Genomic DNA, 26,633 nt, shown 5'->3' on the forward strand with positions numbered 1-26,633 from the left:
GAGCTGGCCCTCCTTACCAGTCTGTCCATCCTCTTCCTGTCCCTGTCCGTGATGCTACTGGACCAGCAGACTATCCCGTAGAGGATGGCTGATCCCACCACAGAGTCATAGAAAGTCCTCAGGAGGGGTCCCTGCACTCCAAAAGACCTCAGCCTCCTGAGCAGGAACAGTCTGCTGTTGCCCTTCTTGACCAGGGTGTCTGTGTTGTGTGTCCAGTCCAGGTTATTGTTTAGGTGAACACCCAGGTACTTGTAGGACTCCACCACGTCAACATCCGTTCCCAGGATGTTCACTGGTGCAGGCGGGGGGTTATATATATATATATATATATATATATATATATATATATATATATATATATCTATATATATATATATATATATATATATATATATATATATATATGAGAAAAACAGAAATTTTCAAATGGGGATCAATAATATTCACAACGTATAACTGCTAGAAGTCATGAGCAATTCCAACAATATTAGAATACAAATCTTAATGAAAGTAGAATTTGCTAAGACATAATTTTATAGTATTATAACGAAATTGTGTAGTACCGTTTTGATACACAGATTACAATACGTCTCAATGTATAAAAAGATTACAAGATATCAACATATTCTAACAGTATTAAAAAAAATAAGCACATGCACGTATATGTGAATTAAATGTATATAACAGATAAGTTGTAAGGTTAGGCAGAACGCCGTCGCACTATAAACTACATTTCCCAGAATGCACCGAGTGGGTGAGGTAATTCGGACACGTGTAAGTACCAACAACTGCACTATCCTTTCACTGAAGAACAAGTCGCTGTGAGAATTATGCGATTTTAGTTTTAAACCGAAAAAAATAATTTGTAGTTAGCTCAATGTGTAGGATAAATAGCGATTCCAAAGCTGTTCAGAACCAAAGTCCTATCCCGAACGAACCTGCTGCGCCAGTGGACTGTTGCGGAGGACTCAATAACGTCGATTATTCTAAGGTATTACGTGAAGATACATGCATCAAAACAAGTGTACACGTCGAATTTGCACGTAAATCCGTATATTTACACAGAAAGCAACTGTTTGACCGACTGAACCTGGCAGCCTTATTTCTGCTTTGCCAAAAGGAAAACATCCGGTGCTGCCTGTTTTCAGAATAAAAGCACGTTTTAGGATTGAAGCAGAACTAACAGAATTTTTTTTCTATTGTTTTTTTAAAGGCTGTTTTGTCAGCAGATCTTCGTCATTCAGTTGAAACTCGTTTGACTAGTAGGTGTAATTATGACACAGCACAATATTTCAACGATATGGAATTACATTGCTTCAATTACTCTCCTAACCCAGCTGTTTGCTATGTTGAGGTGTTTTGTGGTATTTTATTGGTGTCTGCTGACATGGGAACTTGATGCACAGAGCATCTTTGCATCTGAGAAGCCTTCAGGGTGCTGACTTGTTTCTGGATTCCTGCACATGGATAACACAGATTTGGATCCCCTCTTATCTTTCAGCATTAGAAACTGAACAACATAAAATATGTAATTTTTAAAACATTTTTCAAAGCTTTAAATGTTTGAAAACACTTGGAATTCCATACCCATGAGAGCTGTAATAAGACAACTATTTATTAGCTATCTCTGCATGCATGTGTGCCTCAGGGTGAGGGAACTGTCAGATGTAATACTTGTAATACTCATTGGTCTTATTTTCTTCTTTCAGATGGATTTTACGCTGATGGAAGAGTTCCTGAGACACATCAACTTTTATGACACAAGCTTTTGTGTTGCTTTGATTGCCATCATATTTAATCCCTTTTTCTGGAACCTGGTAAGAATTACATTCATTTGTAGTTAATGTGACTTGGGAAATAAGGGTATCATTGTTTATTTAATAAATAATACTTGTATTACCTTGCAGATCATATTCTTTTATATTATAGGAGATAGAAAGATTTGTCTAGATACGGATGGATTGTCGCACTAGTAATGGTCACCCCTCACATTATGGCTGGCTGTGTCTGTGTGTGCACGTCTGTCTATGGTGCAAAAGTGCAGAAAGTGCGAGCAAAGTCATCGTAAGAATTTTTGTCAGACAGTGTGTTGTAGTACTCTGATTAGATGTATCTTCCAGCTTGCATGCTGGTGCTAATTACACCTGTGATTGCAGGAACTTCATCATCAGTTGATGTCATTTCCTCTTATGCCTTGATGAACTGGCCAGTGTATTGATTTCCTGTGCTTCTCGGTGTCTCTCCTGTAAATGTATTTAACGTATGTCTCACTGAACTGCCTATGATTTCCTACATGATTTCCTGGTTGTGACTTTGCACAATTAGTTATAATGACTTTGTATGAATATTTAAAGAGTGCTTCACATCTACATATGTGCAGTTAAATTGAAAGCAAAGGAAGATCATTTTCATCAAGTATATGACTGGTCCCTCTTCATTTCCTTAGTGTTTCTTACTTGATTTCACTGGCTTTCTGTGGACCACTTGTTGCTTTTCAGTTGCTCCTGGTGCTCTCTCTGACAGTCGGTTTGTGAGTTAGTTCTTGTCTTGGTAAGTCACAGAGTTGTGATTTTCTCTTCTTTAATGGCTAGAAATTTATTACTAGAAAATTTGCTAGAAATCAGGTTTCCTTCTGTTTGACTGTACGTCTTCATTTCTGTCTTGTTAGAAAATGCGTTGCCTCTTAACATTCTCAAGATTCTATAAGGGATCAGCAAAAGGTTCCCCTATGTAAGCCTGGTCCTGCTCTAGGTTTCTTCCTCTTAAAAGGGAATTTATAAGGTCACTTTTGAATACTTGGGGTTAAGGCTTTGGGTTGCCTTGAAACAATTTTATGTATGACAAATCTTTGTAAATGAAGTTCCTTTTAATTGAAATTAAATTTTATTTTGGGGCATGTCTTTATTTCCTACTACTAGGTGATGGGTAAAAACCTAGAGGAGGAACTACCACTAAAAAAGAACACACAGTTTACACTTTCCGCAAATGTGGAAATAATGAGAAATTTGGCCAGACTGAGTAGCTTCAAAGTCCGCACATTTTTAAAAATTATATCCTGAGAATTGAATTCTTGAATTCTCGGCCAGAGCATCAAGAGTACTGAAAAATCAGCTGTCAACCTGATGATTTTGCTTCACACGTCTAGCTGGTGGACGTTCGACTAGTCAGGGACAGGAGTGTTTAAGAGTGCTTCAGTTGTCTGGACAGACAAACCTTCTTTCTAACTGAAAGTATCATAGATGTCATGTCCACCTTGTGATGGGCTTATCTCCAATGACGATTTCATATTGTTTTTGTAAGAGTCAGTCTTAATCTCACTGCTAACTAGAAGTGAGGTGCTGATGACATGGGTCAGTATCAGCTGGTTGCATAAGATGTTAGCTTCTAAAGGTGCAAATTCAGAGAGAAACATGAGTCATAAGTTCATATGCTGCTTTACATGCAGAAGCGTTCAACTATGCAGCCATGTATGTGCTTAGGGCTTTGAGGCTTCTATGCTTCGTTATTTAATGGGCTTATCTTGCCGCTGGTACCTGAAGGCTGCGACAACAGAGCATTGAGTGATGTCATCAGCATTTTCAGGAGTGATAGGAGGGAGGTAAGAGACAGACAGGGGGGAAAAAGCTCTAGAGTGTGCATGCGTGCGTGTGTGTTATACTGTATATTTGTAAGTAAAGAAAATCCCTTGACAAGATAGAGGATTGGGATCGATGTGCAGTGTGATGTCAGTGTCACCTTAGCATTTTTCTGACTATCTTCAAAGACTTGTGAAGACCAGTGATGATGATGACCATGATTATCACACTGGATAAAGAACATTACTACTTATGCTGTACTTGCTTTTGGGAGACGGTACTGTTTTTGGAGTGAGTTTCCATTGCAAAAAAGTACCTCCTGGCTGCCACGTGAAATTGCGCACACACACACACACACACCCATCCATAAACCCTCTCTCTCTTTAATCTACTCTCATGCAGGATTCCCATCTCAGTCAGCATACAAACATCTTTTTGTTCTTCTGTCCTTGTTTCTGTCTTTTCTTTTAAGACTGACGATAAAAATAGCCAAGAGTTAAAAGAAGATAAAAGCCAACAGTAAAAACCAAACGTTAGAGATGCACAGTGAGTTGTGTTTACATTCTAACTGCGTGTAAACATGCTAACTGACCTCGTATTGAAGACCCTGCCCACATTGAATAAGTGCCGTGGTACAACGGAAAAAAACGCAGCTGTATCAAACTCGAACCATAGAGCCAATACTGTGTCGTGAAAAAGCATCAGAACCCTGGAACTCTGAAAGAGCAGGTACTATAAAAAACAGCACCAGATTGCAGGTACTTTTACTCAGTGCAAATTAACAAAAATGCAAGTAGAGCCAACACATCAGTGGAGAGATGGCATTAGTAGTAGCATCAAAAGCGTCCCTTTTCCCATCTCTACTTGGAAATTGGCAGCCTGGCTTTAGCAATAAAACTGTCTTCACACAACAAACACTGCTGACGGATGCCATTTGCAACCAGTTTTAGTCTGAAATAAGACTAATCCAAAATTTTCTATTGATTTATTCTTCATCTGATGCAACCAGGGACAACTGTTCAGATATTAAACATGCACACCGCAGGTTTGACGCGGAAGGTTGTCACATTTCCTCCAAACCCTACAATACGGGTTTAGCGTGACATAGTATGTTTTGGAACAGTGCGCCTTGATCTTGTGCAGGGGTGACTAGGCTGAATCACACCAGCTGTGACCTCATGGCAGGATAATATTGTGTACATCACCAGTACACTCAACACACACCACTCCCTGGGTCATTTTTGATATAGTATGCACTGACATTAGATAGAGAGATGGAGAAATATAGAGTACACACACATGAGTATCTTTGCTAGGACAGTCTGTTCTGAGAATTTATATTTGTAATCATTTCATTCTTCATGATGGATGTGAAATACCAGGGTATGATCTTTTTTTTAAAAAATTATTTCAGTTCAGTTTACTTACAGAAACCTGAAATGAGCCCAATTGGATCTAAATCTAAGGGGGTGCGAGGGGGTCAGTGTGGACTTGGAGACAAGAACAGAGGAGGGGAAGAAGAGGGAAGAAGGAGAGGAGGTGTAGACAGGCAGGTGAGGAGGAAAACCAGCTGTAGAATTACTACAGACTTTATCAACGATGAAAGAAATGAAATTTAGACAAATTTTAAAGTAGCGTGGGGGTCAGTACAGATACTCTATGGGAGGTTGGTTCAACAGCAGAGTGACAGCTATGGGCCCTCGACCACCAATTCTACTTTTAAAGATTTCGAACCATGAGTTAGCCCAGCACTCAGCACTGAGAGCAGAGCGGTCTGTGGGGAGGATATGGTGCTATCAGCTGCTCCACAATTGTGTGGTGGAGTTTGACATCTACTCGCCTTGTAGGTTGGGAATAGCATTTCAGAATTTTAATATGAAATGTGGTTTTTCTTGCCATTTCCTGCACCTCCAGCCATGGAATTTTGGATCAGCTGGTCACTTTTCAGGAAATTTCGTGGACTTTCTGATAAGGAGTTACAATAGCTTAGCCTGGAAGTACCTAATGCTCAGACTGGTTTTTCTCCATTATTCTGAGACCTGTTCTGCTACGAAAGCCCTGCTTGATATGCGGGTTAAAGAAAATCCTGCTCATTGATTACTTGAAATTTCCTCACAGATAAACCAAAGAAATGCAGGCCTTTGCTTGACTGTTGCTGGCCCTTTCAGACACGTGCAGCTTTATAGTGCAGTCACACAAGACACATTCGCTGCACTCTGGGGACTTCCTCCTCTCGCTCGTTTATTCCGTTTTTTTTACGTTCGACATTATTTTGAATAAATCTGTTTTCACTTTGGCTCCTCCAATGATGTGCGCTGAGTTTAGAAATGGATGCCAGGTTGGACCATGCATTATCAACCAGCTTGCATGTGGATGTGAAAACAACATATTAAACGTCATCCGAGCTTTTTCCTGCATATTGAGTTTGGCTGCAGACGTCTGGTGTCCTGTGCAGTGACCTACATTGATGGGAAAAGAGGCATTATTTCCTTAGATTAAACACATACTGGTTAACTTAATTTATCTTTGTAATTTTCTGTTTACTAATTATGAACACATTATTCTATGTATGTCTCAGATTAATTATTAGTGGGGAAGATGTAGGTAAATAACTGTGTGTGACTGCACTTAGCTCTTAGGGAAATGATTGTTTTGTGTGTACTTTATAATCCCACCAAAAATCCAGATAGGTAGCCTTGATCAGTCAACATTTGCTTCTGTCTATTTACCTAATATCCAGTTTGACCTCCCATGACTGGGATGCTGGAGGTAGCCTCACTGAGTCTGAAATCCAGTGTGACAGTTTTGGATATTAATGGCTAAAGAACATAAGATTCAGATCTTTATTTTGATGATTTTATTAGATGAATTTATCACAGGGATTTTTTTCAATGATTTGACCTCTTGCATAGGATAGGTCCCTATTTTAGGACTGTAAATTGGAGGCAATGGACATAGAAGTCTTTCAGTTCCTCCTTTGGAAAGAAGTGTCGAGCTGAATCTGCTTGGATTTGCGAACGTTCGGCATCAGTTATTGTTTTGTGAACCATGGTGCATTTAATTATGGGGTTGCAGTTGTGCATGTGATCCATCTATGTTCTTGTTCTCCTTCTCATTACACCAACACAGGCACGTCCTTGCATTAATGTAGTTGAATGTGAGTGTGTTTGTGAGTGATTGCGTGGCACAACTTCACAATATTACAAGATATTCAGTTCAGTTTGGAGACAGTTTCTCCTAAAGGGAGATTGTTATAACACCTTAAGTTGCTCTGATGGGAAATATTCATTATGTAAGCATGCAATTAAAAATTTAGCTCATTAAAAGGAGCAGAATGTTTTGGAGATCATTACAATTGACTTTTGAAAACGATCGACTTTTGTCTTCATTTTATTGCTCTAGGTTTCCCCTCCAGAAATTAAATAATGCTCCTGTGCATTTCTGTTGTTGTAGCCCCTAAAATCACACCCAGTTTGATGTACGTGTGATTAGGCAAAGCTATATCGGAGTCAACTTTTCACCATAATTTTGCATTTTGGCTCCGATGTTCCTTTCTTCAGATGTCAACTCTTAATGTGTTGATGCGAAGCCCCCACTTCTCAGCAGGCTGCTCAAGGAGGATGTTACCTAAGACTCCCATTCTCTGTCCTCGTGTCGACCGTCTGTTACATTCACCTCTTGATTGATGATTTCATAGCAGCATCATGAGTCTGTCTTCAGACCACCCGTGTATTTTTAGCTTTCACATGGCGGAGAGTTGTAAAGCATCATGTCACTCTCAATGACAGGGGCATCATGTCAATATCAATTGTTGGCGGCTGCATCTGGTGTTGCTTTAGAGTGGAGCTGATGAGCTGTTATGGGTTTTGTAGAGTGGATAACTGCAGGTTCTTGAGATGTCACACAGGCAGGTGTTCTGGTTTTTAAATAAGGGTTGTATATTTTTCTGTACTTTTTCAAATGAAACCCCTTAAAAGCTGAATTTAGTTCCGCACAAAATAGAAGTATACCTAGAAATTGGTCCATGGTGTCTGGAGGTGATTATTCCACCTCATGAGTGTGTTAAAGCTGTTCTAAAAATCAGTTAGCTGTCTGAGGCGTTGCGCAACAGATGTCTCATTGAAGTAAACAGCAGATCGCACCAGTTTGTGTACAAACTCTGGTGAAATTGCAAAAACATCATTCCTTTTGCTAAATCATGAAAATATAGAGGACATTGATTCATTATGAAGGTGCATCAGTGATGTCTCATGGAAATTTGGGGTTAAATACTCATCCATTGTTCCTTCTCGTTAAAAACTAACCATAAATAGTTTACTATGCTAACTCCAGTTTAACAGTCAAGAACAAGCTACGGATCTTCCAGTCAGAGGTGACCTTTCATTTTTCTCACACCCACCTCAGATATTACAAAAAAACAGCAACAACTAATTATACTCACTCACTGCTATGGGTTGATCACTTGAATAGTAAGAAGTAATAAATGATTATTGCAGTGTATATGCAAAAAATTACAGGTGACTCAGTATTTTGACCAAAACTTTAGATATTTCTTAGAAAAGTAAGCCTTATTTACAGCTATTGTAAGTCCTGTGCTCTCAATTCTCTTGTTTGCTTCCACTCTTACAATGTCTCCTTTACATCGTGAATTGTTTCCAAGGCAGCCTTTGCCTTTTTTTCCCCCTCATGCATTATACTGTACACTTCCTTTACCCACACACAGTCCATCCATTGACATCCCTTTCAGCTATTAATGCTATTAATACAAAGCAATGAGTTCACCAACAAAAACAGGACAGCTCATGTCCTTTTTAACTAATAGCAATTGAATAGAATTTGTCCCTGTATGACGGATGGAGTGGAATTTTGCAAGGCTGAAATGAAAGTAGAAAATATCTGAATAGATGACTGATGTAATTTATCTATACATTTTATTCTTTGTTTGTTGTGGAGGATGGACCAAATGTCTATTTAAAAAAAAAATCTTATTACATATTTTAAGTGATCATGTAGCAACGCTACACATATAGCACATTTGTGTGTGAATAAATCAAGAAAAAAAGCCAATCATGCATCCCATTAATCTCCTTCCTTGTTATTCAACAGGTAGCCAGGTGGGAGCATCGGACCCGCAGACTATCTGGGCTCTTCGGTAGCCCTTTCCTGGCCTGTTACTGCCTGGGCTTCATCATCATTTTACTTAACGTGTTGCGCAGCCACAGGTAAATCCCTCATGTTTATTCTGTTACATTTTCTCACTGCATGCTGTCCCCTTGTGATCAAGGCCTTCTACTATATATCTGTCAATGACCAGCATTATTTCCACTCATATGGTGAGGGAGCATTCACACAAGGCAATGTGTACCAAACATCAGAACATCTGAGTCCACTTGTTATGGCTATGGTGTGATAACTAAACGCTATGTGAATTACACACTGTTAAATAAAACTAATGAAGCTTCGGATTTAGCATCCACTTCTCCGGTCCAACCATTTAAAATACATTTCGAGGCTAACCTCAAATCCTGCCGTTATTTGTGTGGCACCATATCAGCATCTGTAGTGCCAGCAATCATATGGCAGCACTCCCACAATAGTTCAGACTGGTTACAGTGCACATTGTACAAAAATGCATTTACAGTATACCAGAAGGATTTTTTTTTCTACAAAAAGGATGTAGTTGTTGCTTGGCAACATGCTTAGAAAACAAGCTGCTGCAAAGTGGTGCTGTTCTACCTTCTTTTAGGAAATGTTTGTGTTGATACGAACTGCAACAGGACAAACTAAAGATAGGATTAGTACTGTTACATAAAGGTTTATACAGTGATCGTTGAAAAATGTTATGTGTTTGAAATGATTGCCAACTTGTTCATCCTTCTTTTTCTTATAAAGTTACTTCTGAGTCTACTGTTTGCCTTTTCCAGTCATTGTAAACTGAATATCAGGAAATATACTTAAGGTAGTTTGGACTGCTTTTCAGACATTCTAGCAACAACGGGGATCATTGATATGCGCGGGGGGTGGAGGCTGTCCCGGGTGGTCTAATCCAACAGATGGAGCTCAAACTGCAAGAAAAGTTAACGCTGGTTTTGGTGGAAACATGTCTAAATACCTATGACATGCTAATCTGCTGCACAAAGGAGGCAGAGTAGTCCTGGTGGCCTATGATTCCAATAGCTTCACACTGGCCAGCATTGCTCCGGCTGGTGGAGATGTACTGGATGCTGTGCTCCCAACCAGCTGCCGGTGCACAGGTATTTGCTGTTGCAGGGGGAGGGACGATATTCCATCTGCGTGATTTCCACTGTGGGCCTGGCCAGTGAGTGGCTCCCTCAGACTGTGGTTAACACTCTCCAAAATGCCAGGGCTCCATCCACTAGATTTCTGTTTGACTCTCAATGGAGATTGTTTGCGCAGCGGTGACCACATCCTTTTTCAGTGTTCTGTTCAAGCAATACTATCGTTTTCCCAGGATTGATAGAGGAAAACCTTTTTCCACAATCTGTCTAGCAGCTATAGCATCTTGACTTCTTTGGGGACAAACAGTGAGCTAACACCCTTGGTGTGTCGGTTTATCAGGGACCACTGATGCCTCCGTGGGATTTAGCAGTGGTTCTGAAGGGACGTAAGGGCCACTCATTTGAGCCATTGCTGGGGGCGAGTCTCAAACACCTGTTGCTTAAGAGTGCTGTTAGTGGTTTTCGCCTCAAAGCGAGATGTGATATCCATGCGGTCCCTGTGAGCTCTGCATCGACTCAGTAATACACGTGTTGTTCTGCACCCCAACCCGGTCTTTGTATCCAATGTGGTGGGTTAATGTTCCCGATTGAGCTTGCAGGATTCATTGCTTCTTGTAGTGAGCAGCAAGTGCACATGTTGTGTCTGGTTTGAGCTGTACATTCTTATATGGACAGGGCATGGAGCCTTGGGGGAGTGATGAGCTCTTAGTCTCCTGGTCTAAACCCTGAAAAGAAAAGCCAGTCACAAAGCAGCGCCTCACCCTCTGGGTGGTGGAAGCTATAGCTTTGAGCAGGGGTCTACAGCCACCAGTGGGTGACCTAGGCTCTCTCTAGAGGCGTGTCTGTTCGTTCAGCAGCATGTCGGTCCTCCTCTCTGACAATTGTTTGGTTCTTCGTGCATGATATTTCAGGGCCGTGCATGGCCAGTGTAGTCCTGGAGTTCTAATGGGAACCTAGGGATCCTCTCCAGTGGCTGATACTTGTCCGATAAGCTAGCTGTTAATACAGGAGCTACCGTATCCCATACTGAGACCAAGTGAATACTATGAGGAAGAAGGTTTCCTTATTACATATACATAACCTCAGTTCTTATTATCAGCTCACATACAGTGTATTTTATTTGAAATTCCTTTTACCAGCCAATCAGGATTGATGGATTTAGGTAAATGCTTTTGACAGGGCTACAGGAGGCTCCATCTATAGCCAAACAGTAAAACGGTGTTACATCGTTAACCATTATGGGCTTTCCAGCTTTACCAAAAACAGTCGGGAGGATTCAAACTGTTGTATCTGTTGTACCATTTACCTTCTGTTAATTAAACTGACTAACCCTTTTTTAGTGACATTGGTGAAAGGCCCCAGAATGCATCCTTTGATGCTTTTGTAAGCTTTATATTTATTTTAAAAGGGGTCTATAATGACCCACACTCGGTCTTCTCTTCATAACCTTGAATTTGACTTCATCCCACACCTCAGCTTCAAGTATTTTTTGCTGATCTCATTCATTAATCATATTATAAAAGCTGTCCGTACAGTTGATGAAGAGGCAGATTGTATGTTTCACTATTTTTGTCTGTATTCAACTTTTTTTCTTGTCTTTTTTTGGCTACCTACTAGTATGGGGTGGAATTGTTTTCAATCCGTTAATAAAAGTCTCCGGAAAATGCTGTATTTAAACTGAAGTGCACTAATGACATCTGCGATTGCGTCCATGGGTCAGTCATTCACATCCAACAACCCCCTGCCCAAATCACGGTCTGTCAGACCCAGTTTCCTACTTCCTTTCTAATCCAAATCCCAGCAGTATGTCAAAAACTTAATGGCCTACTGGTCCCTTTTTCTGATTTGGTTTAAAACGAGAACAAAAAAACAACATCCATGTAGCCTAGTTTTATTTTATTATCACAAACCTAGTTTTGAGTTGGCTCCTTAATACAGTGGTGGCCAGTATTATTAGAACACTTTTCTGGTGTTTCGCTATATTTGCCATTAAAGTAAACGTTCTCGTCACTATTGCTGCAACAAAAGATACCAAAGCTGAACACTAGAAGTTTTGAGGTCGAAAAGACTTATATAAATGTCAAGGTTAAGAGATTTTCAATCTCCGGTCCACTATTTTATTCTGAGTGGTTGGATCAATGCAGTGCTATTCAAAACAACATCCCCATTTGTTCTAATAGATCCGCAATTCATGAAAATATACAAAGTTCTGATGTTAATATGAACTACAATTTAACTTCCTCTTGTTTATTTTTTGAAAAGTATCTCTTTAAAACCAATTGGAGTGCATTTCCCTGCCACATCTTCAGGGACTATTCAGAGCAATTACCCTTAATACCACGAGTTGTGCACACATGCCTGTAACACCTCTTCTGGACCATTGTCCATCTCATTACGGATGCACACTGAGGAGATTATGTAGGTCTTAGATATACTATGTCATTAAAGACAGGTAAAAGCATTCATGTTAAATAATCACTAGTTTTGTCTTTTCCCTTCTCTCTTTAGATAAGGTGGGAGATGCAGGTGGGTTTTAACAGCAAAGTTTCAAACAATTTCTGTTTTGTGGGTCAGTGGGTTAGAAGCATTCCTTTTCCTTTATGCAGCCTTATCAGATGTGTGATAATCTACAGGGAGAGCACAGTTGCACAAAAAACAGCTGACCTTGCTTGCTGAAAGCCCATCATAGGTGGTACAAGATAGGGGAGACTTTATTTATTCCAGACAAGAGAAAATGCACCGAGTTAGAGGTTCATCCTTATTACCTCTTTAGATGCAGTAAGCATAATGTATACATATATATATAAATCTAAAAGCTTGTCGGTCGGTCGGTCGGTCGGTCGGACGGACGGACGGACAGTTTGAATAAGTGAACCTGTGTTGGATGTATTAATCGAGTGTTAGAATCCGGGTTTACTTAAATATAAATGATGATTGCCCATATAATAATAATAATAATATCTCATTTATTCACTCCCTCTGAATCCAGAATTGCAGTTTATTCTCCCATAGCAGTTATTTTTTACTGGCACCCAGGTTTTTGGGATGAGAAATAAAGTTGCACCATATTTGGATAAACTTGTATAAAATGTGTAATTTGGGGGGGGTTGTTTTTTTATGTCTAATTGTCCTTTGATAGACCAGTGACTTGTGCTTTTTAGTGGCTCCACTGCCACCAAGGCAATGATTGGGAACAGAGGTTGATAAAATAAGAAGAGGATGGGAAGAAAGTTGCAATACTAAAATGACTTCTTTACATGGAAAAACATGTATAGCTCTTTTGATATGCAGGAGGCCATCCACTACGTTTTGTTTTTTTTATTAACTGTTTATTAAAGATGGCTAATTTTCTTTTGTCCAGCATGACGGTTGCGATGAAGGCCCAGCCCAGGTGGGAAGCGATGGACAGGATGGATGTATTCTACGTGGGGACTGCTCTCATCATTGTGGGCACTGTGCTGGTAGTCAGCAGCTTCCTGGCTCTGGGATTCACTGGAACCTTCTTAGGTACCTACCAAACAACCCTCTGCCGTCAAAGCTTTACTGACTTGAATTAAGTGCAGACCTGCACTGATTTGATTATTGTAGCTTTGTTGAAAAAACTTATCTTCCTTTTGGCACCCACAGGAAGATTTTTAAACAATTTCCATTTGGGAATTATGTTATATATCACTGATTAATATCATCATTTTTTTCCCACTTTTTAAACTATCTGAAGTCTACTGATTGATCAACAGAGAATAGTTACTTGTGTGCAATTACAGGGATCCTACGTCAGATTGTATTCTGCAAATTGAAGATATTTTGTAACGATACTGTCAGCATGCCTTTTTCCCATGTCCCATTTTTCCTTTCTGTTGTGGTGACACTGTGCTTTGGTACACGTTCAACAAGCAGATGAATGTGCTTCCATTTGTACAGTCATGCTCATTTCTATGCATGGCACCCCTTTTCTTCGCTCATTGAATATGTGAAGCAAATGTCAGTCACATCTGCCGCCTCGACAAATATGTTTGTTGCGTCAGTGGTTAAATCCAACCAGGGAAATTAGGGCACTGTCTTAATGATCTGTAACAAAAACCTGTCATTATTCTGCAGGCCAGTGATTTCTGTGAGTCCTCTTCCAAGTTTCCACCGTTCATCTTATGGTTTGCTACCTGGTATCACCTGGGCTTGGGAGATAGCGGAAAATACCAGGAGATACCGGAAATTCGTTCTCCAGTTAATTTGATGACTGTAGTTTTATGTTAGTTTTGATTGTTCAGTTCAAATGATCCCATTTTGTTAGTGTGTTGTGAAAAATGCCTTTAGAGGCATTTACACAGAATGTTGCATGTTGCTGAATAATTTGGCACATGTCTGTGGTAGAGCTGATATTAAAAGTGCTGTGTGTTTTAAGGGAGCAGGGTGTCCTGTAAAGAGAGTCTTGTTGCCTCTATAACAGTGCTGGGGGTTATGCCAACCACTGATGTTTGAAATAACATGAAGAGCTGCTGTTGGTATAGGTTGAACATGAAAAAGCCAATCCAATTAAAGCTCTGGTGAAGCTAGAAAAGAATACCGGTCTCCTCAAGGGGAGAACTTAGGAAACATGTATGTGGTTAGTTGGCTCTTTTCAGAGGTACTAAAAACTATTGTCAAATATGTTGAAACTGGTAAAAAAAAAACAGCTAAAGTTGAGTTGGATTTGTTGAGACGTGTTGGTGCGGATGATTTTGCATGTTCCTGTCAACTGTCATTATTGGAGCAATTCAAAAAGTTGAATTCTCAAGGTATTACAGCACATGTGAATGAAAGGAAAAGCGACAGCTTGGAAAGTAACACATTGGAAGGCTAGGATTAACTCTTTTCACGGCGACCAAGGATCTTTAAGGGAGCTGACAGTAACAGAGTGGGAAGCACAGGTTATTGGAAAAAGGCTAAATAGGCAGGAGGATCATTGGGGTCAAGAAATGGCATCTCATGAGGATTTTAATGGTCAACCTGTGTTTCAGCTTGCTGTATATACAAAGGTCTGATCTAAGGCCAACATTTGACTCCGGAATCTGCAACGCCCAGAAAGTTGACTGAATATGTGATCATATTTTGCATAAAGCTGTTGAGAATGTATGTAAGAATTTAGATGCGTATATCTCAAAATTGAAGACGCTTTCTCACTAAAGAGTGAAACATTGTCAGCTAATCAAACCTTAGGTTGAACTTTACTAGTTGTCTCGCCTTTTCATGCCACTCGGTATTAAAACCTCCCTCTCTGCCGTTTCCACTAATCCTACTGCTGTCTGCTGTTTATATGTCATGTACTATCTGTTACTTTTTTATTATCTGGCGTGATTATTCCAGCTACAGAGGTGTGCATAGGTGTTTGTTTGGAGAGTCCCCCCACTCCGATAGTGTAGTATCTGCAAAAGCTAACAAAAACTTAAACTCATGGATTCAGAAGTCAAATACGTGCCCCACGATTCTGCACACCTGGCTAGATCAGGTTGCCACTGCTACATCCATTATTGTTTTTAGCATTTTCAAAACATATTGGCAAGTTCCGCTCTCAGAGAGCAGAAAGAATCCCTCAAGCAAATTCTGCCTGTCAATTTTTGTGAGCCTAATGAAAGAGGAACACAGGAACAAACTATTAAACATGAATGCTGTTTTAAGATGAATGTGTTACTGGCAGCCACAACCAAGATGGGGCAATTGCAGCCATTTGCTCAACAGTTGCTCATATAATCTTTTGTTGCCTTGCCCTATTTCTATTGTCAAAGGTTAATACATAGTAAAATGTGTTACGTAACAAGCATGGCATCAAATTGGTGGAAAACTCGACTGACAGCACCACATGCCTAATTTAAGAGGTCAGTTGACTGTTGTCCATGTGTGTGTGTTGAATTGTATTTCTGTTGCGAGATGTGTAGGTACAGTGGTATGAGAAAGTTTGGGCACCCTTGACAATTGGCATTATTTTTATTCACAAATCATTGGGTGTTTTAATTCACAACTTAATTTTTATATATCAAATAACTGATGAACACAATCATATTTCAGCAGTGAAATGAGGTATATTGGGTTAACAGAAAATGTGCAATATGCCACAAAACAAAAAAAAGGCCTGTGCATAAATTTGTGCACCCTAATAGAAAAATCGTATTAGTGTTTAGTAGAGCCTCCTTTTGCAAAAATAACAGCCTGTATGAGTGTCTGGATCCTGGATGATGGTATTTTCGCCCATTCCACCTGGCAAAACCTCTGCAATTCAGTGATGTTTGAAGGACTCCGAGCATGGACAGCCTGCTTCAAGTCATCCCACAGATTCTCGATGATATTCAAATCTGGGGACTGGGATGGCCATTCCAAAACATTGTACTTGTTCCTCTGCATGAATGCTCGGGTAGATTTTGAGCAATGTTTGGGGTCATTGTCTTGTTGAAACACCCATCCCTGGCGCAACTTCAACTTTGTGACAGACTCTTGAACATTATTCTCAAGAATCTGCTGATACTGAGTGGAATCCATGCGACCTTAAGTTTTAACAAGATTCCCAGTACCAGCACTGGTTAAGTTCAAGGCTTAATGAGCTCACCAAACCAACTTTGTGTGTCCAGTTATCTTGTGATGATTACTTACAGGCCATCAAAGCAACAGAATGACAAGGGTGCCCACATTTTTGCACAGCTTATTTTTCACATTTGATTTAATTTCATACAATTGCATACTATGAATACTTAAAATCTGTGTTTGGAAATCAAGCTAACACTTGGCTCTTATGGGCAAATGAAGGACATGCCACCAAGATAATTTTGTGTGAAGTCAGAGTCCATTATTACACAGCCTCAGAGGGGGTGCCCAAACTTTCTCATACCACTGTAAGCAGTAGCTGTAGGTGGCTAGCTGTAGGATAGCTGTAGCATTTATGGAAGTGCTGTGACTGAGCATCTGGGCAACACAACGACGAAAGAGAGGACTCTGAGATGCACCTGCAATATCAAATGCCACAGTTTTCATTTCCACAGCGATGCACTCTCTCACTCTGTCGACTCCTCTCTGTTTCTCTCTTCTCTCACAACAAACACATTATGCCATTTGATTAGGATGGGATTTAATGGGGACATCTGCAGAATTGATCTGTTTGCATCTGTGATAAATCAACAAAAACAACATACATTGTTTCACGGCACTTGCGCCATTCTTTTACTTTTTGGGTTCCACACAAAAGTGACATTTTTGACGCCGATGTTTGCCAGGTGACAGAGAAGCCGACTGGCAGAGCGAGATTGCTGGTTGCCAAAGTCTTGTTATTTGGCAGCGCATTAGATCAGTCTGTTATTTGTCACAGGAATGATTCTGCAGCAACAAGCGAGCCACAATCTGTCTGGTCCACATTAAAATGAGACATTAGCGTGTTTTTGTGTTTTTTTAAGTGTCTATTTTATTATTATAGTATTCTATGTTTACAGTTTAGTGCTCGTCATGTCTGTGTTTCCCAGGTGATTATTTTGGCATCTTGTTGGATGAGAAAGTGACGGTCTTTCCCTTCAACATCATGGAGAACCCAATGTACTGGGGCAGCACTGCCAACTACCTCGGCCTGGCACTCATGTAAGTATGAGTTATCGTTATCTGCATAATTAACTATTTGTTTCATCTCAAACCATTTTTTGAGGAGTTGTTGACACATGATTGCACATACATTGAAGAGGGGGAAACTAATTCACCTGCCTGGCAAAGTGCTGTTGCTCATCAAATAGCTCTAAATAAATTGTATGTCATCAGAGAAAGCACAAATAATAAGTGAATTCATAATGGAGGTCTGGTTTTCCAAGTTGTAAATCATTTTCAAATGAGATGGGTTTTTGTTTCTGCCTTGTCTCTATGACAACTGTGACCACATCTGTTGAAACCCAGTTTATATGGTTGCCAGGCAAGAGTTTCAGGGTTATGATGATAAAAGCTATTTTATCATCCTTATTCATATTCACACTTATTACGTAGACTCCATTCCCGACCTCTACAGTTTCTTTGCCGTGGGTAATTTTGCCCAGTCGTTCATGCTGTTTTTCAGTGTTATTACTTCCCAGCTTTGTATTCATGCTTAGAGCGATAAAACCAAAGAACAACCCATCTTCATTCTCCACTCTGTCTCTCTGATTATGGTTCTACTTCCACTCTGTGTTTTTATACTTTAGGTTCACAATATGCATCTAGTACATTCACTGTCAGTGTACTGTGTTAGTATCCATTTATCCTGTGTACTTTATTGGGAGACGTAGTAATTTTTCCTTCACCTTTCATATTGGAAAACACACAAATGGATCGTCTTTTATAATTAAACTGAAAATTAAGGGTAAGATCATTTCTGGAGAGAACATGGATGTGTTTCAATTTGTTCATTTCTGCTAACATCAATTCTTTTGATGTTATTCGAATTTTGTTTGTGTTTATTTATCAAACATGTGTTCTTATTTTTTCATTATCTGATATTTAAATGCATTTTTATGGCTATTACTTATTCTGCATTGATAAGGAAGAAACTCAGCTTAGCTTCTGCTGAGCAAGAAGAGGAGAGCATCTCACACACACACACACACACACACACACACACCACACACACACACACACACACACACACACACACACACACAAGCTCCCTGACTGTGCTTCATATCCTCTCCCATGCAGGAGAGCACTTAGGCCACTCTGTGCGACCTGGAAAATAAACTAGCTGTGGCACCTTAGCAGATCTGCTAACACAGCGCCTGATCACGAGCTGGACTCATGTCACTGCTATAAGTAACTCTAAAGGTAAAAGGCTGCGTGATATCATCCTTTTCTGTGATTCATGGCATCTATTATCAGCCCCCACTCTAAAAAAGGGGTCATAGCAAAATTTGAGGTTTCTATGTTTTTCCATTTCATGCCTTCCATATATATCAAGACTTTTCATTTCAAACTGACAACCAGTGATCGGCCATCAGGGCCAGAAAGACCTTCTGTTCCGGTCTAAGCATACTCCCATATTTTCTTTTTGAAAAATATGTAAAGAAAATTATTGTCCATGGTCTGTTCTCTTCAAGAAATATTATATACACGTGTCTGTGCTGATTCCCGTGTTGTATATCACAGTTTGATTACCGTATTTTCACGACCATAACGTGCACTGTAATAAAAGGCGCAGTCTCAGTTATGGGTGCTATATCTGTATTTAAAACATACATAAGGCGCACCGTATTATTAGGCGAATGCTAAAACATAGAGTGAAAAATGACAACGGAAGTAAAACGGTGAGTTTCGACACATTTATTGAACAAAATATTCATTCTTCCGCCACAAAACCATCAAAACCAACCAACTGTTCCACTCGGTCTTCCAGCTCGGGCCACCTTGCTTTGTTCCTGCGGAAACTCAGCTTCGTCTTCCTCACTTGGCGCAGTTCACTTTCTTGTTTTCTCCACTTTCTGACCATGGACTCATTTACATTAAAATGTCTTGCAGCTGCTCGATTACCATTTTCAGCCGCATATTCGATGGCCTGCAGTTTAAAGTAAACCTCATACGTGTGTCGCTTGACCGGCGCCATTTTAGGGGGTCCTTACACATAGGTGTGCCATTAATCGATGGGCGGAGCATTTACCGTAGTGCACCCACCAAAGGCACACAGCAGATTTTGGAACTCAGTCCACACACAAGGTGCACCATATTATAAGGCGCACCGTTGATTTCTGAGAAAATCTCAGTGTTTTAGGTGTGCCTTATAGTCGTGAAAATACGGTATATATATTTTTTATCCAGTCAGATTTTATCTATGTTGAGTTGTCAGGTTCTATGAAATTGGCTTGTGGCCTTCTGAACTACAGACATTAATAGCTAGACACCTTATTGACTGGGTTGGCCTGCTACTGCAACATGTCAGCGCGTCTGCCATATTGGCCAATCTTGGCTATTACCCAGTGAAAACATATTCAAGTCAGATAAGGGTATTTCCTTAAGGCTCTCTATTTATTTTATTTTTTACAATTATTTAGCCACTTTGTCCAGTTGTAAATGAATTTAAAAAAAATGCACAGCATGGTTTCAAATAATATGGACAATACCTTTACAATGTACAGTATGTGGATGTGGGTGCTCTCTCAATTAGATGTGGGTTTATGGACCGTGGAAGAACAAATTGATGGCAAACTCTGGTCTTTAAGGTTCGGTTCTTAAAATAGGAGTGATTAGTGTTTCACGGCAGGTTTAACAGAGAATTCATTCATTCATTAATTTATCCTCTGAATCAGGGGTAATATTGGTAAAGTTATCCAGAGATTGTTCCTAGTCCTTCTCATTTGTGTTAACTAATTTATGTGTTTTAATTGATAGATATCATACCAAGTGCAAAATAAAGTAAATATCATTAAACAAATTAAATGAATGAAAAAATTCTGCATTGAACGTTGGCAGATGTTTCTCTGAAAACAGTGTTATAATGGTGAAAATCACTAAAGTATATTAAATCTTGTGCCAAATAACACAACTGGACAGACACAGCTTTCAGCTTTAGCCTCCATGTCCACAGAAAATGGATTAATGATACAACTGAAAGATAAATAAACTGTGCAACAGAGCCAAAGAAAGTAGGATGGATTTTATTTTCAAAAGAAAGTAGTGTGGAGAAGAGCCATGTTGGTGAGTCCAAGCATTTTACTTTTATTTATAATATGTTTTTGCCCTTTTATTTCATTAGTATTTGACAGCAGACACAGCTGCACCAACATGTTTTGCTGTTGCTTATTCTCAAAAAGAAATGCTCTGTTTACTTTTATTTTCAATGAATAGTTTGATCCGTTATCCGTTGCTCCGGAAATTAAAATCATGGCTGGTCTAACCTATATTAAAGTGATGTATAAGTGTGCTTCTGTATGGATTCTCGAGCAGTGGTGTCACATTGGTGACAAATGACACAATTCAGCTGATCTTTATTATTGTATTAACACAGGAATATATTGTATTTCTAAATGCAAAACTGCAGTTGGCGTTTTGTTGAAGAGAATTAGATTGTGGTCCATTTCCTCAAAACTAGGTCAGTAATAATTTGTTCTTCTTTGCTCTACGTATCCATTGCACTTGTTGGGTGACAGCATCCTTTATTCAAGAAGCTGAAAAAATTGACCTGAGTTCCTCATTAAAAGAAGTGTTTGTATATGTGTTTTTACTTCAGGCATTTAGTATACAAGATTGAGTTTTGCTCTTGACCCACTGAGTATTGAAATCTTTATCCCACTCACTCTGACCTGAACACTGTCAGGTTATATTAACATTCTAGCCACAGTTGCACTGCTGATGTCCAATACCAAATGATGTTCATTGCCATTATTCAAAAGAAACGGATGCATACAACTTGCAGATGTATCATTTTGGTCATTCCTTCCCTTTTTCTCAAGGACACATCCATTTTTCATTGGTGCTGTCTGAACAAAAGGTCACCTAATTGTATTTTTTAAGGGCGTAACTGAGCATTGTGAGAGTATAAAGGCATCCTCAGACTCGGACTCCAATCTCTCTCAGGACTGACTTGAACTCAAGAATCCATCTCTCAACAACAGTGGTGTGTGTGTGTGTGTGTGTGCGCAGATGTGCAGGGTCAGGTGGTGTTCCACCGAGCAGGTAATATGCCTGCCCTCATCTTTTTTATTATTACAAAACCGTTTAAACCTTCAGATTATGCCAATTGGAAAACCCAATTAGGTCACATAAGGATACGATCTGAGATCATTTATCGCAATTTGGCATTTATCAGCTCAGTTGATGGTCTTGGCCATTTTCATTTGGGTCGTTGATAAACAGAAGTATCACATAAAGTACTCGTGAGTCACACTGTCCCAATTTTTGGATCACGTTGACTGAGGCCAACAAGAGTGAATACTATTAAGCTAATATAATACAATCTTTACTGAACAACAAAAGATCTGCTGAAAATTTTGGTGTTCTGTAGAAGGATGGAGAGCTACAAGAATGAGGGAAGAATATAAGAGTGTCATTTTCTTTCACATAGAGGGCCAAAGCTGCAGAGATGTCAGTAAAAGTTTCCCCATAACACCTCACCTATCTGACTGAAGATTTAGGGCAGTGCTTTGGCTCAGAAACTTCAAATAAGCCCAACTAAAGCACAGCATTTTTAATCATTTTGGAAAATGAGGTTTGGGTACATTCTTTTAATGGGGAGTGTATATGTACCCCAATGCAGCACAAAAAAATCAGCGCCAATGGAGAGTGTTCAAACAATTTCTAAATGTCTGGCAGACAAAAAGTTCAAAAACACAGTGGCAGACAGCTAGGTCAAGACAGCCAGGGGTTCAGTAGCAAAAGACAACAGCACAGGCAATCTGAGGAGAAGCCGGCAGCAGGAAGAGCATAACCACGCCATCAGTCAAAAATTGGCAAACATAAAAGTTGAAGCTGAGAAGGCTGAGATGATTACTAGAGATGAAGCAGGAGAATCGTATCTAATAAGAGAACTGGATACCGTGTTGGGGTGGAGCCTTTGTTAATTTCTATAAAAGTTGCTCAGAAGTGCATGAAGCAAAACAATGCTTGACTTCCAGGGCTGAGCGAAATGCTACTGTGCCTGCTCCATTGCCCCATATGGGCCGAGGGTTTGCAGTAATGTTTACAAAAAGCTCACCAAACTATTGCTCAGGCTCTCCTGGGCTCATTTGGCAGTTTCCGTGGTCGTAGCTTCACCTTCTGAGCTATTTAATGGACTGATTGTGAGGGCAGTGGGTAAGTGAATTATTAACAAAGCAAGAACAAATATCAAACAGCAATGTGTTTCTGTTAGAGGTGTTAAACTGTGGAATAGCTCTAATGATGAATTAAAATCACTTTATAGTTAGTAGTTTACACTGCGACAGTTAAGAAATCTTTTATGAAAATGAGTGTTCCCTTGTTGAGGTATTGAGGCGTTTACACCAAAGCTGTGATTATCTTTTTGACATTACTCAAGTCTTAACAGTGACTTTATTAACTTAAGGCCATTTGCTTATGTTCATTAATATGGGAAAATGAAATGTTAATAATTAAGCTTCTAATCACACAAATTAATGTGCAGTTAGGCAGGCTCAGCCCAGTTGCATCCACAATGGCAAAAATAATACACAGTGGGGAAGGGGACACAATGATTTACGCAAGGGTAATTTAAAAGCCATCACTAGCACATTTGTGAAGCAACAAACAGTTGATTCGCTGAATGATCGATATCTTTCACAATGTTAGACTAAGGAAAAAAGTCTTTTGGACCTATTGGAAGCACATGACCGATGCCATCTTTGCAGTACCGTGGTTTGGTCAGCAGGCTTTTTTGCTTGAAAATCAGGGGTGCTTCCAGATCTATCTTAATGGATGAGATGCTGCAGTGTGCACAGGTGAGTTAAGTCAAGATTCAAGATGTACTTTATTCATCCCCGTAGGGAAATTGAATCGACTGACCAGGTGGGCGTGGCCAGCAGGCTGATAGGCAGGAACAAATCTGTATCATTGAAATGTGATGGTTCTGAGGAAGTTGGTGTCTCATAATATAACAGATTTACCCTAAAAGAGTTGGTCTAAAAAGCTGCTAGTGCTTTTCAGCAACACGACTCTTTATTGTTCTTTAACGTTCAAAGCAACTACATGGACAATGAAGTGCTTCAATTCATACAATAAAAATTAAGCTTGTAGTCATTCTAGTCTTCTTAAATGCACTGCTATGTTTCTGCGTGAGGTCCCACACCTAAGATATCCTTTGATTAAATAGATCTGTGTCACCGCGTCCCTTCTGACCAACTGCAAGTAGGTCAGTGTGCCGCTTAGTCTTCATATTTCATGTCACACAACACATTTGTTTTTAACCAGAATGAATATCCTCACGATGGATGAAACAGTGATTTTTCTCATGCACAACCATCTCCATCTGTTGTTCTTTTTCTCTCCCCCGTCTTCAGTGGTGCCAGTCCTGTTGGCCTCATCCTGACTGCCACAGTGGCAGCAGCCTATAAAGTAGCCATACAATTTGAAGGGTAAGTGATGTTTACAATACCTCATCTGTGATGTATGTCTTTGTATTTAAGCATTTTAGAGGTTTCAAATAAGGAAAATTCAGGATAACTTCTAATGATTAAGCGCTGGTTAATAGTCAAACCAATTCCAGACCTCGAGGGTTTACAAAAGCCCACAATACATTAAAAAAATAAAAGGTGCTTTAAAATGATGTGTTGTGATGTTAGCATTCACCACACACAATATTGTTATCCACCAGTTCTGGCTTTATGTTTGGTTAAAATGCAACGATGGCAAGGTGAGATGGTCGGATATGACCCCACAGGGAGAGCGGAATGTTTTTGATGCAGAAACCACACTGAGTTCAGTCACAGATGATGTCCCTCAGCTTATTATCTCATATACCAGCCTGTTGTCAGGTGCTGTAGTCACATGGTAACACGTTGAGATCAATGTTGAATTTTCTTCCATTGAGAAAAACGCACCAATTAAGGAGTTAGACTGCTGTTTAGTTGCACAGGAGCTCTGTTTGATAATGAGTGTTAATAGTCTGAGGTGTGTATGTGCATTCATGTGCATCGGAGCGGAGAAACAAGGCGCGGCGGTATCATTCACACATGCTTCTCTCACGGTTAAACACACAGGCAGTCCTGGCACAGAGTGGTACAGCATTCTTGTCTCTGGTTTACTGTCCCATTCTGTGTTTGCTCTGCTGTATTTACAGACCATTCACCGCACAGATCTATCGGGAGAGGAGTCAGAGGCGCAAGCATGAATAATCGCTTCCATCCTGGGCACTTCCTGCCCTTCCTTTGACTGAGGATTCCCATCCTGTCAGGAGGAAAAAGACTTAAGAACAGGTGGAATACTTAATGGCTCTGTGTGTTGTGTGGACAGCTGCGGTCTTGATGCAAAGTTGATACAACACTGATGAGAAACAAAATATGGGACGGAGAGAGAGTGAGTGGAGACGCGCACTCACACACTTTATAATGGCAAATCCCAATTGTGATAAATCCATAGTCATTTAGCTTGTTTTACCGTTCAAACAGCTAATTGAGTGTTTACTGTGATGTTTATTATCAGTGTGTGTGGTGTGGGTGTTTGTGTGTTTATATGTTGTTGTGTTTTATTAAACCTGTTCATTTTAGAGGTGTCAAGATGGGTCTTTTTTTTCCAAAAACACAAAATAATAGAAATAAAAAAAATCCCAGTCCTGTCTAATTGTAATTATTGAGCTTCTTGCTTCCAGCTAAAGTATTGACTCTTTTCATACCTCTGTGGACATGTTTTAAAGTGGCACGCTGATTCAGTCATAAACATGGACCTTTTCAAATATCAGCAGCCACAGCTGAGCCTTTAATGGCTGGCTGTACCCTAGACGGTTGGTTCAGCTCTGATAATGAACTGCTAATGGGATATTTTTTTTACTTAATATAATAGTAAGGCAGCATTTTGCATTCTGGTATTTGCTCTCTTTGTGACTGGGAAGATCAAAACATGAAAATGGTCCTCTTAATGCAGCAATTAAGCACATGTGCCACTTATAGGCAGATGCGTAGGGGGATGTGGTGGGCTGCCTTCATGTTTTTGATGAGCAGTGCCCAGTCCCACAGTGATGCGTCACATTGGACACAGTAGCTACATAAACTAATTATGTTTACTAATGAGTTCTGTCTCTGGTGAAATGAGTTCACAAACAGGTTCAACTGCAGAAGAGTTAACCAGACGTTCAGTTACGACTTCACTATCTTTGTAACCTCATATGTAACAAGGTAACGCAACATAAACATTAAGTTTCTTTGTTTTATGATCAAAGCAATGGTTTTGATCAATCAGCAATCTGGAACGTCACCAAAACGTAATCAGCTCTCCTTAATCAGCATTTCCTAAAAATTGTATTAATATCCATTTCTGAACATTTGACCTATTTTGCTAACAGGCAAACTGAATGCCGACTGTCATACTGTATAACCTTTGTGTAGGTAACAAATCCAGCTAACCCTTGATGGCGCTGCTATTTAAAAGCTGTTTTCTTGTACATGCATGACTTGTGACATCACTGCACATCAGCCAAGATTGCATCATCCGATATGACGCCATGAGGTAGCGAGCCACTGCAAGTGGAACCAAAGAGTGAGTCCAAGGTTGCCAACAGACCACAGGAAGAACCACATTTGTTGTTTTTTCATTCTATTTTTAAAAAAATGTATATATTCGGTATATTTTGGATCTTCATCTAGGAACATCTTAAGAGCGATTGCAATTGCTGAATTTTTAAAGTTAAAGAGAAGTGAGAAAAGCATGGAAAAAAAGTATAAAACGCACCACATCTTGTTTATAAATCAGAGACAAATTAGTGTGGTATGGTTGGTATGTACATCGGGACATAACTCTCTAGGCCAACAGGGGGCAGTAGTGCATGTACGTTACTCTATACGGTAAACAAAAATATGACCTTTTTTTTTTCAGCCCGAGTGTAGGATTGTAACTCTTTTGCATCATGAATATATTATTTGTACTTATTTAATGTACTTCTAATGTAAAAAAAAGTATTTTTGTGCCCCATAGAGATTCCATGTTCACACCAGTTCATTTATGATCCCAGGTTGTGTTTGTTTTTCCACTGTTCCGCGACAAAGCATCATTCCTTCCTCAGAGTGTGTTTATAAGTCACACAATCAAACACGAGTGCTGTTTTCACATAATGCCTCTTCTTTACTACTACACACACGCACGCACACACACACACACCCACACCCCACCCCTCCACTTCGTGCGCGGAGGGTGACTTACAGGAATCGTTAAGCAAAAT

General features: G+C 39.8%; 1 protein-coding gene across 4 annotated transcripts; it reads left to right on the forward strand.

Moving 5' to 3' along the window:
- The first annotated feature begins 733 nt into the window (after positions 1-733).
- Positions 734-25,037, forward strand: pemt (phosphatidylethanolamine N-methyltransferase). 4 transcript variants are annotated; one of them, XM_057045414.1, is made up of 7 exons: positions 734-774; positions 1,710-1,817; positions 8,682-8,797; positions 13,176-13,321; positions 17,293-17,404; positions 23,764-23,838; positions 24,543-25,037. In XM_057045414.1, the coding sequence occupies exons 1-7, from the start codon at positions 742-744 to the stop codon at positions 24,595-24,597; spliced, it is 645 nt and encodes a 214-aa protein (XP_056901394.1). In that variant the 5' UTR covers positions 734-741; the 3' UTR covers positions 24,598-25,037. The 4 variants fall into 4 exon arrangements, with proteins under 4 accessions (XP_056901394.1, XP_056901385.1, XP_056901413.1 ...); XM_057045405.1 differs by having other exon boundaries at positions 749-991; XM_057045433.1 differs by lacking the exon at positions 24,543-25,037 and adding an exon at positions 23,577-23,615 and having other exon boundaries at positions 749-991.
- The last annotated feature ends 1,596 nt before the right edge of the window (positions 25,038-26,633 follow it).

This window comes from Takifugu flavidus, chromosome 1, assembly GCF_003711565.1.
Source record: "Takifugu flavidus isolate HTHZ2018 chromosome 1, ASM371156v2, whole genome shotgun sequence".
In the NCBI taxonomy this organism is placed as follows: Eukaryota; Metazoa; Chordata; class Actinopteri; order Tetraodontiformes; family Tetraodontidae; genus Takifugu; species Takifugu flavidus.